The 21,480-nt window shown below is 42.7% G+C and overlaps 1 protein-coding gene across 4 annotated transcripts in view; it reads left to right on the top strand.

Annotated features, from left to right (window-relative positions):
• Window positions 1-1,129: 1,129 nt before the first annotated feature.
• Window positions 1,130-21,480, top strand: part of LOC115169554 (matrix metalloproteinase-16) — a 43,391-nt gene continuing 23,040 nt past the window's right edge. For 2 of the 4 annotated variants that reach the window (XM_029725279.1, XM_029725278.1), the window contains exons 1-5: window positions 1,130-1,602; window positions 3,100-3,248; window positions 7,348-7,464; window positions 9,876-10,042; window positions 10,159-10,296. In XM_029725279.1, coding sequence (XP_029581139.1) covers window positions 1,474-1,602; window positions 3,100-3,248; window positions 7,348-7,464; window positions 9,876-10,042; window positions 10,159-10,296 — 700 coding nt within the window. In that variant the 5' untranslated portion in view covers window positions 1,130-1,473. Of the gene's footprint in view, window positions 1,603-3,099; window positions 3,249-3,508; window positions 3,524-7,347; window positions 7,465-9,875; window positions 10,043-10,158; window positions 10,297-21,480 lie in introns of all 4 variants that reach the window. The other 2 variants (XM_029725276.1, XM_029725277.1) reach the window with 2 other exon arrangements.

Here is a 21,480-nt window from a genome sequence, read left to right as displayed (position 1 = left end):
TGTCAAGCGCAAGACATTGAGAGATAGAGGCGTATTCCGTCCAACAAATGTAACAATGTCTCTTTAATCTGTCATATCCATTGAGTAGGGTGTAGCACACGCCACATAATTATTTAATTAAGATATATTTATCTTGACCCCATTGAAGTAGTAGTAGGGAACCTGTTTCTCAGTTCAACACTGCCAGCTTGTGGTTAAAGTACAGTATCTCTGTCTCATGCAGATTCCTGACATTGGTACCCAGATGAGGTTTCTTGTCTCCATGCATTCATTCACCAATCACCATGAACCTGCTAATGGAGTATTTCCTAGAGTGGTGTTGGGATAGGCTTATCTGACTGAATGGTTATTGATATTAAAATGCTTGTCTTCACCGAATATCATATGTGTATCTTCGTATGTATCGTATTACGGAATAGGCCATATGATTAAAACTGTTAATATACCCCGTATTACATTACATTGTTATAACCGTGTAATAGTCTGTACTTGAATGATATCGGTGCATATTGAAGGATGATTGCTCCATCTGTCTCGGGCTATTTCTATTCCCAGTATACATATTTTATACCAGGGTACATTACATTTGCCTGACGACTGAAACGGAATTCTTCCTCTGCTCTATGTTCAGTGGGGAGAAGAAACTAACATCCCTGGGCCACTGGCGTATAGTTCACCACCGCTGCAACCCCCAACCCTTCCTAAAAACGAAATATATAAAATACAATGTAGGTTGGGGTCCACCCGGAGTTCGGGTCCACCAGATAGCATATGAACACGTCATTAACCATGATTTTCTTTTTAAATTACTGGCAATTTGCTTTAAAACTGCAACATTTTCTCTCAGACTCATGGCAAAATGTGTAGAATAGCAAGAAATTAGCTCAGGGATTAACATTATGATTAACATCTATATATAAATATTTTTGGGGAAAAAGTTGAGATTGTCCCGTCTTTCAAGGATCCCTCTAAAACGGCAACATTTTCTCTCAGCCTCACGGCAAAATGTGTCAAATAGCATGAGATAAGCTGTAAAACTGCCGTGGGCGTAAATCGCGTTGCGTTTGGGAGCAAGGAGTTTGGGTAGCCAGGCAAACATTACAAGACGCTGGTCTTTACGCCTTCATGGGGAGTGTTGCGCTGCTGGAAACATCAAAGCGCAGGCGTGGACTCTGGAGGTATGATTACTGTACATGGCCATCGATGCCGCTGGATAAACCAAACCAGCGATGTAAATAACAGCGACGGAGGCGGTGGATCTAACATGCCTAATTCTATCACAGCTTGACATGAGAAAGTAATACATGGCATCTGGGTTTATCCCCTTGGCAAAACCACCGCGGCCGTCCTTTTATGCGCGTCTCCGAATTTGGCTTTGACACCTCACCGGATGGTTTTCTTAATTTGACGCACGAACCTAATCACACGACGGGCGGTTTTATCTAATAACCCACTTGGGAAAAACGGGTCATTATGACCTTAGTATCCTCATCTAAAAGAAAACCATTGGATTGTTTTTACGCAGCAGCGTTCTGCTTGCATTTCTTGCTGTGGATTGTATGCGCTGTGTCCGGAGAAGAGCATCATCAGTTCAGCGTTGAGGTAAGATAAATGGCCTGCTTGTGCTTCGCGGCTGCTCATCATAAATTACTGTGCACTCTCCTCTGCTCGGGTGGCAGCGCTTTGCGCGAAAAACAACATTAACTGTAGACGAGGGTTGTTATTTATCTGCTACATCATCACTGAAGCATGGTGGATGGCATGGCAAATGTATCTGATTCGGATGGATGTTTCAAGACGCGCGGAACATCGAAATGATTATGCGTTCTATTCTTTTTTTTTTTACAATCACAAAAACAACATCTGATGCTGTTGGCATTGTTTTGAACGAGATGGTCCAGCGCCCTTCCGCTCAGTCGGCTCATGAGCTGACACCGTCTGTAATATTTGTTGTCATACATCTGTAAATATATATCTGTAGTATACTGTATATACTAGTATTCTATAAATTACCTACGCAACTGGGTGGGTTTATGGTTGTGCAGATTAAGATGTGATCCAAGGTGCGTAATAGGATAGATCGGGTTGAATATATTGTACCATATTTTCTATATAGGCCTAGTCTACTGTAGGCTATTCTCTCTCATCGTTCTGGCCTCGGATCCTTATTCGGTCCTTTGTGCTGTGAACCAGAACCCGGGCCTTAGCTATACACAGACAAAACAAAGAAACAACCATTGACTACATCTGATTGAGGGATGGTGGGAAAGATGGACAAACAACAACAAGGCATTTGGCTCAGTGAGCAAGCGATAGAGATACAGGGATAGAGGGGGGGGGGGGTGAGGGAGAGATAGATGAAGGATTAGCGGAAGCGTCTCATAGGCTGGGTAATGATGGTGATTGTGAGCAGCAGCAGTTGGACGGCAGTGTGGACAGCTGTGGTGGAGCGTGGCTGCCTGCCTAGCCGCCACCTCATGACTCTTGGCTAACGGTAAACGGGGGATTGGGTCTGACAATGACCCCTGGACGACACTGAATCTCTACTTTACTCAGAAGGAGTGCAGTGGTGGCAGTGTCACTCTGTGTGGGTGGCAGCTTTGACCAGTGGTGGTTATAGGTAGAAACACTGAGTGAATGTTATTGGGAACTGATTTGGGTAACTGGGCATAGCCACATGGGTTACAGTGTTCAGCCTTGAATACTGGACTTTGGTCCATCCTAATATGCAGAAGATCTGAACCTGAACTAGGCCTTTCCTCTGTCAGTGTTACTGTGTGTGGGTGGAAGCTTTGAGCAGTGGTGGTGATAGACAGCACTGAGTGTTCCTGTAACTCTGGAGGGCATGGAGGTATACTGTAGCCCATTGGACGTGGCTTACAGGCTACACTTCAGTCCCGAGTGTATGAACCTGGAATGTACGATCAGTTTGACTCATACTAGAGACTTTATGAACAAGGACAGAACAGCACCCTGTCATTTCTATCTTGGTGACGATGACCAAAATGTAGCTTATAACTCACGTAATAACAAAGTAATAGCAGCATTTGTCATGACTCTCTCTCTCTCCCTCTCTCTCTCCCTCTCTCTGTCCTGTAGGGATGGCTACAGAAGTACGGCTACCTGCCCCATACAGACCCCAGAATGGCTGTCCTGCGCTCAGCCCAGACCATGCAGCAAGCCATCGCAGCAATGCAGCGTGTCTACGGCCTCAATGTCACAGGGACACTGGATGAGAGGACCACATAGTGAGTAGACACACACACACACACACACACACACACACACACACACACACACACACACACACACACACACACACACACACACACACACACAGAATGGCACTGATGTATCAGTGAAAATATGAACACAAAAAAGTAATTATCACCAATGATAAATGTATGTAGCCTACATTGACTTACCCAAATTAGCTCCATCTCTACTAGCAGCCCCATTGAGATCATAACACTTTTCATTCCTCTCTTTCTTGCTTAAATTGATGAAGTGATATCACACTAAGGTGAGGCTTTATCTTTTCCATATTATCTCTGAGCACAGTGTTCCATATGTGTCACATGGGTTTGAATGTAACGAGATCAGTCATTGAAGCTCTAACCTGGCCAGCACAGTCTCACCACTTTTTCTCAGAATGGAAAGAACCATTTCAGTCAACTAGATGTCACATTTTTATGGTCATATATTTACTTTGTTTTGTACTAGAATATTTTTTGGTTTCGCTCCCAGAAGTAATATACAGTGCCTTCGGAAAGTATTCAGACCCCTTGACTTTTTCCACGTTTTGTTACGTTATGGCCTTATTCTAAAATTGATTAAAGAAAACATTTTCCTCAGCAATCTACACATAATACCCCATAATGTGTGAGATGATGTTATAATGCTGTTATTGCATCAAATGGTTGTTTTATGGAGTAGAATAGGGTTCTTAGAACACTGTCATCTGTGTGTGTTCTGAGTTGGGCGTCTGGGGGCTTAATGCTGACAGTGGATTTACGATGCATTTGGTGATAAAATCTAAAGACCGCATTCCATAGCATGAGTTAGTGTTTGTGTGCTGGAAGGTACCAGGGTGGAGATGGTTCGGGTATGGATAAATATGAGAGGAATCTTGTTTTGGGGGTCAGACCCTGGTTTCCACACAATGAGAACAGTCTTTACAGCAGATACTGTTTGCTGTGAATTATTAATTTATTTCATATAAAATCCTAACAAATACAACCCATTTCACACATCTGTTGTTTGTCATGAACATTCAGGAGGATGTACTTTGCTATAAGATGCTGTGGCTCAAATCCGCTCGTTGTGCTCTCAACGAATCATCTAAGGGTGGTTCGTCGACCAGCTTTATTATTGCAAAAATGAATCAATGTTATTAATACGTTTTGAATAAAGTAATATCCTGATTGGTGATCGATCTTGTCTCTCCTCATTATTGATTAGAATTTCCACGACAAATGACAAAGCGAAAACAGTTTTTTTTACATTTTTGCAAATGTATATAAAAAAACGAAATACCTTATTTACATAAGTATTCAGACCCTGTCTGAACCACCAAGTCTCTTCCTAGAGCTGGCCGCCCGGCCAGACTGAGCAATCGGTGGAGAAGGGCCTTGGTCAGGGAGGTGACCAAGAACCCAATGGTCACTCTGACAGAGCTCTAGAGTTCCTCTGTGAAGATGGGAGAGCCTTCCAGAAGGACAACCATCTCTACAGCACTCCACCAATCAGGCCTTTACAGGTAGAGTGGCCAGACGGAAGCCACTCTTCAGTAAAAGGCACATGACAGCCAGCTTGGAGTTTGTCAAAAGGCACCTAAAGACTCTGATCATGAGAAACAAGATTCTTTGGTCTAATGAAACCAAGATTGAACTCTTTGGCCTGAATGCCAAGCGTCACATCTAGAGGAAACCTGGCACCATCCCTACGGTGAAGCATGGTGGTGGCAACATCATGCTGTGGGGGTGTTTTTCAACAGTAGGGACTGGTAGACTAATCAGGATTGAGGGAAAGATGAACAGAGAGTACAGAGAGATCCTTGATGAAAACCTGCTCCAGAGCGCTCAGTATCTCAGACTGGGTTAAAGGTTCACCTTCCAACAGGACAATGACCCTAAGTACACAGCCAAGACGACGCAGGAGTGGCTTCAGGACAAGTCTCTGAATGTCCTTGTGTGGCCCAGCCAGAGCAGGGACTTGAACCGGATCGAACATCTCTGGAGAGACATGAAAATATCTGTGCAGCAACACTCCCCATCCAACCTGATAGAGCTTGAGATGATCTGCAGAGAAGAATGGGAGAAACTCACCAACATTGTAATTGTTTTAATTTTTTAATTGAACCTTTATTTAACTAGGCAAGTCAGTTAAGAACAAATTCTTATTTACAATGATGGCCTACCCTGGCCAAACCGAACGACGCTGGGCCAATTGTGCGCCGCCCTATGTGACTGCCAATCACGGCTGGATGTGATACAGCCTGGATACAGGTGTGCCAAGCTTGTAGCACCAAAACCAAGAAGACTCAAGGCTGTAATTGCTGCCAAAGGTGCTTCAACAAAGTACTGAGTAAAGGGTCTGAATACTTATGTAAATGTGATATTTCCATTTTTTATTTTTATATAAATTATCAAACATTTCTAAAAAACTGTTTTTGCTTTGTCATTATGGGGTATTGTGTGTAAATTGATGTAGGAAAAAAAACTATTTCATACATTTTAGAATAAGGCTGTAATGCAACAAAATGTGGAAAAAGTCAAAAGGTCTGAATACTTTCCAATTGACTGTATATACACTTGAAAAAACTTTTTTGTCACACCATCTCTGTACAGTCTTGCAGTTACTGTTTTAAGGCTTATGATGATGTATTTTGTTTGGGTTGATGTTAAGGTCAGTGTTAGTAGGATTATTAGGGGTAGTTAGAGGCAGCTCTACACTGATTATATAAAACAATAGGAAGTCTTCTCATGACACAGACTGACCAGGTGAATCCAGGTGAAAGCTATGATCCCTTATTGATGTCACTTATTAAATCCACTTCAATCAGTGTAGATGAAGGGGAGGAGACAGGTTAAAGAAGGATTTTTAAGCCTTGAGACAATTGAGACATGGATTGTGTATGTGTGCCATTCAGAGGGTGAATCGGCAAGAAAAAATATTTAAGTGCCTTTGAACGGGTTTTTTATTTTACCTTTATTTAACTGGGCAAGTCAGTTAAGAACAAATTCTTATTTTCAATGACGGCCTTGGAACGGTGCGTTAACTGCCTTGTTCAGGGGCAGAACGACATATTTTTACCTTGTCAGCTCGGGGATTCGATCTTGCAACCTTTTGGTTACTAGTCCAACGCTCTAACCACTAGGTGCCAGGCGCACCGGTTAGAGTGTGTCGAGAACTGCAACGCTGCTGGGTTTTTCACGCTCAACAGTTTCCCGTGTGTATCAAGAATGGTCCACCACCCATAGGACAACGCTTTCGACAATGTGTAGAGTCCTTGTCCCGACGAATACAGGCTGTTCTGAGGGCAAAAGGGAGTGCAGCTCAATATTACGAGGTGTTGTTAATGTTTTGTACACTCAGTGTATATTATTGTGGGAAGTACTAGTCCCATTGTGCACTTAACTGCAGTATGTAAGGCCATGTGTTTGGTATTCTAGTTCAGAGTAGTTCTTGATGTGGCATCAGATATAATCAGTCAAACGTCTGGTTAAAAAAAGTATGTGGACACCTGCTTGTCGAACATCTCCTTCCAAAATCATGGGCATTAATATGGAGTTGGTCCCCCCTTTGCTGCTATAACAGCCTCCACTCTTCCGGGAAGTATTTCCACTAGGGGACTTGCTTCCATTCAGCCACAAGAGCATTAGTGAGGTTGGGCACTGATGTTGGGTGATTAGACCTGGCTCGCAGTCGGCGTTCCAATTCATCTCAAAGGTGTTCGATGGGGTTGAGGTCAGGGCTCTGTGCAGGCCAGTCAAGTTCTTCCACACCGATCTCGACAAACCATTTCTGTATGGACCTCGCTTTGTGCATGGGAGCATTGTCATGCTGAAACAGGAAAGGGCCTTCCCCAAAAGTTAGAAGCACAGAATCGTCTAGAATGTCATTGTATACTGTAGCGTTAAGATTTCCCTTTACTGGAACTAAGGGGCCTAGCCCGAATCATGCAAATCAGCCCCAGACCATTATTCCTCCTCTACCAAACTTTACAGTTGGCACTATGCATTGGGGCAATTAGCATTCTCCTGGTATCCGCCAAACCCAAACTGTTGTCCTTCTCTTCCCTCCATTGTCCGCTTCTTCCACCTCCACTACTTCCTTTGTTCTTAGTTGGATGAAGAGGCCGAGGTGTGGAAATCCAGACAAACTAAAGGGCATTTCAAGGTCACGGAAGCGGAGGTACGCGCTGACGGGGCAGAAGTGGCAGCGAACACACATCACTTACAGGTGAGAAATGTAGGCCGGCACATGCACGCACACACGCATCATCTACAGGTGAGAGACTCATTCCAGCAGCCTTGACGGTTACCATGACAACCAGCTGTTAGTCAGATAAGCCAAGGGTTATGATAGGGTTCTGTGTTTGTCAGTGTAGTTATTAATTTGTGCTCTCGCTTCCTCCTTGGTCTCACATTCCCTCAGCGTTGCCTTAGAGATAGCACATATGGGTACACACGCACGCACGCGCGCACACACACACACACACACACACACACACACACACACACACACACACACACACACACACACACTCACACACACATTGATATACATAGAGGAAGAGTTGTTTGTGTGTGAATAGAAGTCAGGTCAGAGAACAGAATAAAGTGATGTAATGGTTTTCAACTTTCTTCTTCTTTGCATTCCATTGCATTCCTTTGCAGTTATCTTTCATTTCTCCTTTTAAGAGTACCAGAAGACAAACTGGCAAATTTTAATAGCAAGGACGACCGAGACGAGGACAACTTTTACTTTGTCCAATTCTCTCCAAATTCCTCAATGCAAATCATCCAATAATCGCAACAAAAATATTCAAATTCCCCATCTTATCACGCGTGATTAAGTTTCCACTGTTAATGGGGTCTGAGAGAGCGGGATAAGGGGTGCTGCTCGGCGCGGTGGGAAATTGACAGGTTACAGCCGTAATAGACGATAACACTGTCAATTTATTTAAATCCTTCCTTCCTTCCTGCATGTGAATTGATGAGGCACCTCTTCTAATGGAATGTCAGTCAGCCTGGCTGTGCTGCCAGGCTCTGGCTGTCACTACTGACTGCACTCTCTACATGAAAATGAGTTGGGGAGAGAAAACAGGAAAGAAGATTCCTCTCTCTCTCTCTCCCTCGCTCTCTCCCTCTCTCTCTCCCTCTCTCTCTCCCTCTCTCTCTCTCCCTCGCTCTCTCCCTCTCTCTCTCCCTCTCCCTCTCTCTCTCTCTCTCTCTCTCTCCCTTGCTCTCTCCCTCCCTCTCTCCCTCTCTCTCTCTCCCCCCCTCTCTCTCTCCCTCTCTCTCTGTCTGCGAGCGACTGATAACGACAGCTGTGTTAAAAGTGCAGTGAAAGCTGCTGGGTTTGTTGGAATAGTTTAATACTGAAACTTTTTCGAGTGTCTCGTCAACCATTTTAGAGAATATTCTCCCCAAGCAATAGTGGGAGGGTGGTTCAGATTTGGACATACAGTATATGATATGTGGTGCTGTATGTGACGCTGTAGCCATCTTTTTCGTTCTCTATTTAAAATGCTCTGTTTGCGGGGCTGCCTTGTGTTAAAGCTTTGTTGTAGCCTCCCTTCCTGCAATCGAATGACCAAATCACCCTCTCGTGGCCTCATGGGTGGAATGTTAATATATTTTTGAATGTCATAATTAATCAACATTCTTTTTTTTTTCAAATGCCGAAAATCCAGTGTTTCTATATCTAATGGTTTGTTATATTTTAGTCTTCTGTGATGCGTAAAAACTGTAATATTGGGAATCAAACTCAACATTTAATACATATCAGCTCTATATCTGACATGGTTCAGATGTCTCCTTTTTTAAGCCCATAACCATGTGTGTGAGGTGTATACTTTTGTTTCAAAGTAGATTTGTTTAAGACTATCAAGAAACGCTCTGTGTGACCCTGATTTAGCCCACTGCAGTAAAAATGATGAATGATGTGTGTCACGGTTGTCGTAGGAATGAGCGGACTAAAGTGCAGCGTGTGTGTCGTTCCACATTTTATTTACACTGTGAAACTATGCAATACATATAAACAAACTTGAATAACCCCCCCCCCAAAAAAAACCGTGACGCAGATGTGAAACATACACTACTCAAAAACAATCTCCCACAAACCCAGGTGGGAAAAAAACTCAACTTAAGTATGATCTCCAATTAGAGACAACGAGGACCAACTGCCTCTAATTGGAGATCATCCCAAACAAAACCAACATAGAAATACAAAACTAGAACATGAACATAGAAATAGAAAACATAGAAAAACACCCCCTGTCACGCCCTGACCTACTCTACCATAGAAAATAACATCTTACTATGGTCAGGACGTGACAATGTGGGTATAATTGGTCTGGTTAGATCAGAATAGGAGTTAAATCTTTCTAAGGAGTAAAATATTTTTCTTATATTACTGTCAATGTCTTATAAAAAAAAATGACCAGTAAAACCTTGCTCTCATCTAGCTGGTGGTACCATCCAACCTCCCAATAACCCCCCACCCAGGATGGATCACACAATCTGTTTTCCACATTTATCATATTCCCTATCCATTTCTCTCCTAACATCAGGTCTTTATTGTAAAACATGTTGTCAATGTAAAGAAGAATATGTTCTTAATTGACTCACCCTCTCTTCCTCCCTCAGCATAAAGAACGTCACACCCAAAGTGGGCTCCAGGGAGACCCACGATGCCATCCGGCGTGCGTTTGATGTGTGGCAGGGGGTGACGCCGCTCCACTTCGAGGCCGTCCCTTACAGCGCCCTGGAGAGCGGCAGGCGTGATGTGGACATCACCATCATCTTCGCCTCAGGTGAGAATTGTATTGAATGGTGCCTGGGAGAGGAAAACTGAAACTATGTCAATGTCGGCCTAATCCCGTTCTCCCAATGTAAACTTTGAAGTTAAATGAAATTGATCTCACCTCAGGTTTCCATGGCGACAGCTCACCCTTCGACGGCGAGGGCGGGTTCCTAGCCCACGCCTACTTTCCGGGCCCTGGGATCGGAGGGGACACCCACTTCGACTCAGACGAACCCTGGACCCTGGGGAACCCCAACCACGATGGTGAGAGATGGAAAGAGGGAGAGGGAGAGAAAGGGGGAAAGATAAAGAGGGAGTGGAGAGGGGGTGGGGAGGTTTAGAGAGAAAGATTAAAGGAATATAGTTGTGAGAGAATCATATCAAAGAGTAACAAGTCCAAAAATGGATCCTGTCCAGTGACGTGCGGTGAGGTCGGTGCACTGGCTATTATCAAAGCCAGATTTACTCACAAATAAACCTTGATGAAGCCCAAATTCACCATATAACAGATAGCTCCAACAACCAGCGACATAAGCTATTAACTGAAATTAACAAAAAAATATCACCAAATGTAAATACCAATGTAGCTAAGACACACAAGGGATAGCCTCCGATGGCAGCATATTTCATATCATCCGACAAAATGACACACTGCTCAACTCAGCCGTAGGCCGATGTAGCGTCCACAGTTACAACTGATGTCACTAAAATACCCATGTGTGGACACATTTAATCGGAATAATTCCCAACGATAACACGCACGCATGCACGCACGCACGCACGCACACACACACACACACACACACACACACACACACACACACAATAATATTATTAGGTCAAATATTATTACACACAAATACTGTATATAATAAATAAGGTATTAACAAAATGTCCATATCAACAATCGAAATGACTGAAAAGTGTCTCATCAAAACGGAATTCTAGCTTGATAAATCAAATGCATCAATTTTTACATTTTTTTTAACATTTTAGTCATTTAGCAGACACTCTTATCCAGAGCGACTTACAGTAGTGAATGCATACATTTCATACAATTTCATACATTTTTTTTTTCTGTGCTGGTCCCCCGTGGGAATCGAACCCACAACCCTGGCGTTGCAAACACCATGCTCTACCAACTGAACTACAGGGAAGGCATCAAAGGGATGTTGTCCGTTAATCAAAACCATAAACAGCTAGACAGCTTAAGGAAATGAAATACATATTAAAGCCACTAAAGTATAGACAATGGTGAAAATGAGGAAGTAAGCTACAAAGGAAAATATTTGATTAAAGGTATGTGAGGCTGTGGCCAGGATTCAGCACTACTGAATGGACAGCGCCTTGGAGGCAACTAACGTGATAGCCTACAGGTTAACTCTGTTGTGCTGAATGGTAAGCAGCAATATTCTCATGTTCAGTCAACAGTAACCTAAACTGCAAAAAAATTAATAATAATAAATAAATAAAAATTTACACTCTGGGCTGCATTTCACTGACTGTGAGATCACCAAGTTTAACAGTGAATAAATGGAACTTCGGGCACTTTTTCTCTTATCTTGGCCTGCACCCCATTAAGCTGGGATGCCATCACTGAGGACCCATCGTATGTTTGAGCTACCAGCGTTTCAACTCAGTTGTACTTCCCCAACACTCCCAATACATAATCTGCCAAGGCTGCAGCTCATTTGTCATCACTCACTAGTGCTGAATGATTAACCAAAATGTTGGTTATTAAACAACTAATTGACCGACGCGCAATTTCTCTAGAGAGAAATCAAATCATTCACGAGAGAAATCAAGTCAAGAACTATGTGGGACGCTGGGCTGAATAGAGTTGGAGTTTTCATCAACCTAGGTCAGCGCATAAACGTGGTAATTAACTACAATGACCATAATCCATTGCGCCTGTTCTTTCTGGCTCGGACAGAGATAGATACACTTTACTACCTGCTACATTAGGTTAGATACACACAGACCACATAGACCACATGAAAGAGGAATGTACACAACAATGACGAGAGGGATAGAGACAGTTTGTGAAAGTATGCCTTATCTTCTTTGAAGAACTAGTAAAATGATTTAGTCAAACAGCTCTGCAGCATACTTAGGCAGGTTAGCCTAGATAAATAGGATGACTAAAGACAGTACAGTATAGGGAGGACAGAGATAACGTTAGATGGTCTGGCTGGCTGGCTACTATTGCTACTGAAATATTTTCTATGGATGTTTACCAGAAGATACCGACCCTGCCTTTACAGTTGTTTACACTGAGCTGCACTGGGGTCGGAACACAATCATGGTTACTTTAAGACACTGTGGAGCCACTGCGATATATGGGTCGGAAAATTTACCTCAATGTAGGGATGAGATATGCCACTGTACTCCAAATTTTACCTTTATCCACACTGATACATTGAGAAGATTGAAATAATAATAACAACAAAGAAGCTAATTGGCTGAGAATGACATTCCAAAATGACTGCTGTGGCTACTGCTAGCTAGCATAAGGACGAAAAGGGCAGTTTTCCGAACTAATAATCGAGCTGAAACTGAAACAACCTCGAAAAGCACTAATCGCTAGGCACTATCCCTCACATCATTAAATTCCCAAAACACCTCCTTGATTTCACTTTTAGCCACATAACGAAAAATTACAGAGATCTGGGCTTTGTTTGTAACATCTATGGTTTCATCTACTTCTACTGCAAAAATGGGGCTACATTAATCTCATCTTCAAAGTCCTTTCGAATCATATCAATGACTGCTTCAATCAAATCATTCTGTATTCTGTTTGATAACCGAAAACACAGTGGAAGTTTTTTTTAGCAAAGGTATACAATAACTCCACATAGTTGCCACGATTACATAAGCTTGTACTCAAATAAAATACAATTTTACAACAGGTGTAGACCTTACAGTGAAATGCTTACTTACAAGCCCTTATCCAACAATGCAGTTTTACGAAAAATATGTGTTAAGTATTATAAGAAATAAAAGTAACAAATAATTAAAGAGCAGCAATAAAATAACAATAGCGAGGCTATATACAGGGGGTACCGGTACAGAGTCAATGTGCGGGGGCACTGGCTAGTCGAGGTAATTGAGGTAATATGTACATACATGTATGTAGAGTTAAAGTGACTATGCATAGATAATAAACAGAGAATAGCAGTAGTGTAAAAGATGAGCCTTATGGCTTGGGGGTATAAGCTGTTGAGAAGCCTTTTGGACCTAGACTTGGCGCTACGGTAACGCTTGTTGTGTGGTAACAGAAAGAACAGTCTATGACTAGGGTGGCTGGAGTCCTTGACAATTTTTCGGGCCTTCCTCTGACACCACCTGGTATAGAGGTCCTGGATGGCAGGAAGCTTGGCCCCAGTGATGTACTTGACTGTACGCACTACCCTCTGTAGTGCCTTGCGGTCGGAGGCCGAGCAGTTGCCATACCAGGCAGTGATGGAACCAGTCAGGATGCTCTCGATGGTGCAGCTGTAGAACATTTTGATGATCTGAGGTCCCATGCCAAATCTTTTCAGTCTCCCAAGGGAGAATAGGTTTTGTCATGCCCTCTTCACGACTGTCTTGGTGTGCTTGGACCATGATAGTTTGTTGGTGATGTGAACACCAAGGAACTTGAAGCTCTCCACTACAGCCCCGATGAGAATGGGGGCGTGCTCGGTCCTCCTTTTCCTGTAGTCCATAATCATCTCCTTTGTCTTGATCACATTGAGGGAGAGGTTGTTGTCCTGGCACCACACGGCCAGGTCTCTGACCTCCTCCCTATAGGCTGTCTCATCGTTGTCAGTGATCAGGCCTACCACTGTTGTATCATCAGCAAACTTAATGATGGTGTTGGAGTCGTGCCTGGCCATGCAGTCATGAGTGAACAGGGAGTACAGGAGGGGACTGAGCACACACTTCTGAGGGGCCCCTGTGTTGAGGATCAGTGTGGCGAATGTGTTGTTACCTACCCTTACCACCTGGGGACGGCCCGTCAGGAAGTCCAGGATCCAGTTGCAGAGGGAGGTATTTAGTCCCAGGTTCCTTAGCTTAGTGGTGAGCTTTGAGGGCACTATGGTGTTGAACGCTGAGCTGTAGTAAATGAAAAGCATTCTCACATAGGCATTCCTTTTGTCCAGGTGGGAAAGGGCAGTGTGAAGTGCAATAGAGATTGCATCATCTGTGGATCTGTTGGGGCGGTATGCAAATTCGAGTGGGTCTAGGGTTTCTGGGATAATGGTGTTGATGTAGGCCATGACCAGCCTTTCAAAGCACTTCATGGCTACAGACGTGTGCTACGTGTCGGTAGTCATTTAGGCAGGTTACCTTGGTGTTCTTGGGCACAGGCACTATGGTGGCCTGCTTACAGACTCAGACAGGGAGAGGTTGAAAATGTCAGTGAAGACACTTTCCAGTTGGTCAGCGCATGCTCGGAGTACACGCCCTGGTAATCCGTCTGGCCCTGCGGCCTTGTGAATGTTGACCTGTTTAAAGGTCTTACTCACATCAGTTACTGAGCACGTGATCACAGTCGTCCGGAACAGCTGATGCTCTCATGCATGTTTCAGTGTTACTTGCCTCAAAGCGAGCATAGAAGTAATTTAGCTCGTCTGGGAGGCTCGTGTCACTGGGCAGCTCGTGGCTGTGCTTCTCTTTGTAGTCTGTAATAGTTTGCAAGCCCTGCCACATCTGATGCGTGTCGGAGCTGGTGTTATACGATTCAATCTTAGTCCTGTATTGATGCTTTGCCTGTTTCATGGTTCGTCGGAGGGCATAGTGGGATTTCTTATAAGCTTCTGGGGTTAGAGTCCCGCTCTTTGAAAGTGGCAGCTCTACCCTTCAGCTCAGTGCGGATGTTGCCTGTAATCCATGGCTTCTGGTTGGGGTATGTGCGTACAGTCACTGTGGGGACGACGTCATTGATGCACTTATTGATGAAGCCAGTGACTGATGTGGTGTACTCCTCAATGCCATTGGATGAATCCCGGAACATATTCCAGTCTGTGCTAGCAAAACAGTCCTGTAGCTTAGCATCTGCTTCATCTGACCACTTTTTTATTGCCTGAGTCACTGATGCTACCTGCTACTAGGGTGGCAGGTAGCCTAGTGGTTAGAGTGTTGGGCCAGTAACTGAAATGTTGCTGGATCAAATCCCTGAGCTGACAAGGTAAAAATCTGTTGTTCTGTCACAGAACAAGGCAGTTAAACTCCTGTAGGCTGTCATTGTAAATAAGAATTTGTTCTTAACTGACTTGCCTAGTTAAATAAATGTCAAATATTGTCGTTGTTTTTGCTTGTCAGCCGGAATCAGGAGCATAGAATTATGGTCAGATTTGCCGAATGGAGGGCGAGGGAGAGGCTTTGTATGCGTGTCTGTGTGTGGAGTAAAGGTGGTCTATAGTTTTTTTCCCTCTGGTTGCACATTTAACATGCTGGTAGAAATGAGGTAAAACAGATTTAAGTTTCCCTGCATTAACACCGGCCAATAGGAGCGCCGCCTCTGGATGAGCGGCTTATGGCCGTATACAGCTCATTGAGTGCGGTCTTAGTGCCAGCATCGGTTTGTGGTGGTAAATAGACAGCTAAGAAGAATATAGATGAAAACTCTCTTGGTAAATAGTGTGGTCTACAGCTTATCATGAGATACTCTACCTCAGGCGAGCAAAACCTTGAGACTTCCTTAGATATCGTGCACCAGCTGTTGTTTACAAATATACATAGACCGGCACCCCTTGACTTAACAGAGGCTACTGTTCTTTCCTGCTGATACAGTGTATAACCTGCCAGCTGTATGTTATTCATGTCATCTTTCAGCCACGACTCGGTGAAACATAAGATATTACAGTTTTGAATGTCCCATTGGTAGGATATACGTACTTGTAGTTAGTCTATTTCATTATCCAATGATTGTATGTTGGCTAATAGGACCGATGGTAGAGGCAAATTACCCACTCACCGTCAGATTCTTACAAGGTACCCCGACCTTCGTCCTCGATATCTCCGTCTCTTTCTCCTGGGAATGACGGGGATGAGGGCCTTGTCGGGTATCTGGAGTAAATCCCTCTTGTCCGACTCATTAAAGAAAAATCATCTTTCAATATGAGGTGAGTAATCGTTGTCCTGATTTCTTGAAGCTCTTTTCGGTCAGAAGAGATTGTGGTAGAAACATTATGTGCAAAATAAGTTACAAATAACACGAAAAAACACACACAATAGCACAATTGGTTAGGAGACTGTAAAATGGCAGCCATTCTCTCCGGCGCCATCATTACTGCAAAATGTTAACTCTTGTTTCCCTAGGTAGCATGTTGCTCTAATAAGGTCCTTCAAAATCTCATAGTTTTCCTTTACCTTAGCATTGTGGATGGTCACTAGCATTGTGGATGGTCACTTGTTGTTTTTGCCCATCATTTAACGCCAGATCGATCATGTGTTCTCAAAAGTTTTTAGGGTGATCTGGTGTTGGATGTGCGATGCCGACTTTTCGTGTTTGTTGAGGGCATTGGTCAGGTTGTTGAGGTTGCAGTAGCCGCCTTCCACCCGAACGTTGTCCCCGGATGAGAAGAGCAGGCAGGAGAAAGAGTACAGGCGGCTTCTAGTAGCGCAGCCAAACGGCCACTCTTTTATTTTACACCACTTCTGTTTAAACGGTCGTATGATTTTCTGTCCCATCCTCTGTTGAAATTCAGTAAGTGCAGGTGTTGGTCTCCCTCTCTGAATTCTACCAAGTTTTCCTTGGAAATCTAAGTCTTTTCATAGTCCCCAAATCCAGAACAAATTCAAGAAAGCGTACAGTATTTTATAGAGCCATTATGGCATGGAACTCCCTTCCATTTCATATTGCTCAAATGAACAGCAAACCTGGTTGAACATTTTTTATAAACAACACACGGCACAACTCCTCTCCCCTATTTGACCTCAATATTTTGTGTGTACTGTATGTATTGATATATAGCTATGAGTGACTTTTTAAATGTATAGTATGTAGTTCTGTCCTTGAGCTGGTCTTGTCTATTAATGTTCTGTATTATGCCATGTTTAATGTTTGGTGTGGACGCCAGGAAGAGTAGCTGCTACTTTCGCAACAGCTAATCAGGATGCTAATAAAATACCTAATACATACAGTAAATTGGAAGTTTTTTGAGGTACAATAGTGTCCATTTTGTCATGTTGTTTTTGCTAGCTAGCATCGTTCAGTTTAAAGGATGCACGCGCCAAATTATGTAGACATGCCCAAATGTGCAGAGCTTTCCCACACAACATGTTTAGGCAAAACATGCAAAATATGAAATCCACTCAATGCAACGAATGTCAGCTAGGCAAAGCAGTGAGTCCTACCCTGACCCTGTCCGTTAACAGTGACTGGAATCATGAACGGCCGTGTGCATCAACGATTTGAATGGATTTTAAAGGATGGGAAGGAAGGAATGCATACCGTGGCGTCTTTCCTGAGGTTTTGATACAGTTTTTGCACATTTTGGGATTTTGAGCTTAAAAACCACCAGAATAGAATCACTGAAAAAAGACATCTGATAAAAAAAATAGAATTACCATATTTTATATAATTGTATTTTTTATTAGGCTTTTCATAACAGCTTTTATTAGACCGCCTACCCTGACTGCACGTCACTGATACAGTCTGCATTTCAACAGGCTGCATTGTATTGCACCACACCCTGCTGTTATCAGATATAAACCCTCACATTTTCATTCTGTTATGGTCAGGGAGTGTATTGTACTGTAGCTGCAGGGCAGGGTGGAGTGGGGATCCAGCCTGCAGCCCTAGAGAGCTGCAGCTTGAAGAGGGTAATCAGATCCCTCTCTCAGCCCTGTCAGCCTCCATCCATCCACCGTCAGGCAGCACTTTACTTTAATTACCCTGCTGCCAGCCTGCTCTGCTCTGGCTGCCGTTAGTACTGCCTGCGGAACAGCACATCTAGAGGGCTGTCAGGCAGCATTAACTGGCACAACACTGCCACTTAGATAGGCAGTCGCCTCCTATGCCGCCTGCCTGTCAGTGTGAAAAGGGCAATAGCAGCCAGTGTTTTGTTTGTTTCTTGGTTCAGCTTTTTGTCCTGTAGCCCCCTATCAATTCTCCTCAGTTGCTTCTTGTTATTATCTCTGATTCAGATTTCTCTCTACATGTTGTTTAAAATCATGGCTAACCACGCAGAATAGACTCTGGTTCAATCCTTTGCCTCAGCTTGTGTGTGTAAATCAATGACTGTAAAACAGAGCTGTCAAATCATTTTTAGATTTGTCTGTATATATATAGTTGTTGTGGAACTGTTAGATTACATGTTAGATATTGCTGCACTGTCGGAACTAGAAGCACAAGCATTTCACTACACTCGCAATAACCTCTGCTAACCATGTGTATGTGACCAATAACATTTCATTTGATTTTGACAAAGTACCTTACTGTTAGAGATTTCCAATAAAATCAGCAAAAATTGCTTTTTTAGCAAAAAACTATTTCTCAAGCAGGAATTACGCTAGGACTGTCTGAGTGGTCTGAGTGGGGAGGGGAAAACTGAAAACTAGGTGTTATTGGCAGAGGTTTTTATTGGTCTATTAACCAATTTACCGCATGGGGATGTCACCATGGAAAGCCGAAACTCCTTAAGCGATGTTCTCAGAATGTTCAGAGAATGTGTGGTTCTCTTTTGTGTCAGTCCTTGGCAATATTCTGGGAATGTAAGAAAAATAATTATTCTACACATCAATTTAAAGAATCAATTAGCTTTAAATTTCGTTCTCAGAACATGAAGAAAACTTTCCATAAAAGTCACAGGAAAACTTAGCAACGTTCAGAAAACGTTATAAGAATGTTATTTAAAAATATGTACATTCCATTCTGTGTCAACAAAACTCTATCGTCTATCTTGTTAACTGTGTTCAAATGTGTTGACAGCAGTGGTGTAAAGTACTTAAGTAAAAATACTTTAAAGTACTACTTCAGTCGATTTTGGGGGTATCTGTACTTTACTATTTATATTTTTGATAACTTTTACTTTTTCTACACAAGAAAATATTGTACTTTTTACTCCATACATTTTCCCTGACACCCAAAAGTACTCATTACATTTTGAACGCTTAGCAGGATGGGAAAATGGTCCAATTCACACAATTATCAAGAGAACATCCTTGGTCATCTCTACTGCCTCTGATCTGGCGTACTCACAAAACACAAATGCTTTATTTGTAAATTATGTCTGTGTGTTGGAGGTAGCCCCTGGAAATGGTGCCATCTGGTTTTCTTAATATGAGGAATTTGAAATGAGTTATCCTTACCTTTAGTTTTGAAACTTAAGTATATTTTAGCAATTACATTTACTTTTGATACTTAAGTATATTTCAAACCAAACACTTTTAGACTTTTACTGAAGTAGTATTTTACTGGGTAACTTTCACTTAAGTCATTTTCTATTAAGGTATCTTTACTTTGGGTACTTTTTCCAGCACTGGTTGGCAGTGCCCACTAATTGGTCACACCTGAGCGCATGTTGATGCCGTACCACAATAAAAAAAAATGTTTGTGTCCTACTGTATCTATAGCCTTAGTACCAGTCTCTTTAGCTAACATTCCACCCCTTGTCATTGCCAAAGAGACTGACCCTTTCGGTAATCTTCAAATATGAACATTCTATCATTAATGAGCTCGAGGAAATCAGAGGATTTGATCCTGATTCGATAACCGTCACAGCTATACTCCAATCACAATGTTTATGCAAATTAGATTGATAGGAAAACTTAATTAATGGATTTGATTGCATACATTATAGCATCGGGCATTCTGAGGTAATACATTTCATTGCAAACATAAACACAGGGCGTGGGGAGAACAGAGGATTTCCGTTTATTGCATTTTAACCACCAGCCAATGTGATCGTATCACACCAGAGAAGCTCTAACCATTCAATCTTCCCCGCCAGTTCAGTGTGAACGCTGAAGCTTCTTTTATATCCAGCATACAAGAACAACCTTGCTTCTTTCCTGAATATACAGTTGAAGTCGGAAGTTTACATACACTTAGGTTGGAGACACTAAAACTCGTTTTTCAACCACTCCACAAATTTCTTGTTAAAACAAACTATAGTTTTGGCAAGTCGGTTAGGACATCTGCTTTGTGCTTGACACAAGTCATTTTTCCAACAATTGTTTACAGATGTGATGCTCGTTGAAATGAGTAGACCAAGGTGCAGCGTGTTGAGTGCTCATGATAAATATTTATTTAAACTCAGAACACTAAAGCAAAACAACAAATAACGAACGTCACGTTCTGCAGGCTTTACAAAGCTGTGCAAAAACATGATCCCACAACTGAAAGTGGAAAAAAAAAGGGCTGCCTAAGTATGATTCCTAATCAGAGACAACGATAAACAGCTGCCTCTGATTAGGAACCATACTCGGCTCAACACAAAGAAATAGAAAACATAGAAATGAACATAGAAATACAAAATCTAGAATGCCCACCCAAATCACACCCTGACCTAACCAAAATAGGGAAAATAAACGGTAATCTAAGGTCAGGGCATGACAACAGACAGATTATTTCACTTATAGTTCATTGTATCACAATTCCAGTGGGTCAGAGTTTACATACACTAAGTTGACTGTGCCTTTAAAATTATGTCATGGCTTTAGAAGCTTCCGATAGGCTAATTGACATCATTTGAGACAATTGGAGGAGTACCTGTGGATGTATTTCAAGGCCTACCTTCAAACTCAGTGCCTCTTTGCTTGACATCATGGGAAAATCAAAAGAAATAAGCCAAGACCTCAGAAAAACATTTGTAGACCTCCACAAGTCTGGTTCATCCTTGGGAGCAACTTCCAAATGCCTGAAGGTACCATGTTCATCTGTACAAAGAATAGTACGCAAGTATAAACACCATGGGACCACACAGCCATCATATCGCTCAGGAAGGAGACACGTTCTGTCTCTCAGAGATGAACGTACTTTGGTGCGAAAAGTGCAAATCAATCCCAGAACAACAGCAAAGGGCCTTGTGAAGATGCTGGAGGAAACAGGTACAAAAGTATCTATATCTACAGTAAAATGTGTCCTATATTGATATAACCTGAAAGGCCGCTCAGCAAGGAAGAAGCCACTGCTCCAAAACCACCATAAAAAAGCCAGACTACGGTTTGAAACTGCACATGGGGACAATGATCATACTTTTTGGAGAAATGTCCTCTGGTCTGATGAAACAAAAATAGAACTGTTTGGCCATAATGACCATCGTTATGTTTGGAGGAAAAAAGGGGAGGCTTGCAAGCCGAAGAACACCATCCCAATCGTGAAACACGGGGGTGGCAGTATCATTTTGTGGGGGTGCTTTGCTGCAGGAGGGACTGGTGCACTTCACAAAATAGATGTCATCATGAGGAAGGAAAATTATGTGGATATATTGAAGCAACATCTGAAGACATCAGTCA

This window comes from Salmo trutta, chromosome 31, assembly GCF_901001165.1.
Source record: "Salmo trutta chromosome 31, fSalTru1.1, whole genome shotgun sequence".
NCBI classification, from domain to species: domain Eukaryota; kingdom Metazoa; phylum Chordata; class Actinopteri; order Salmoniformes; family Salmonidae; genus Salmo; species Salmo trutta.
The sequence above is the reverse complement of the archived record's forward strand: the minus strand, read 5'-3'. Positions and strand labels throughout refer to the sequence as shown.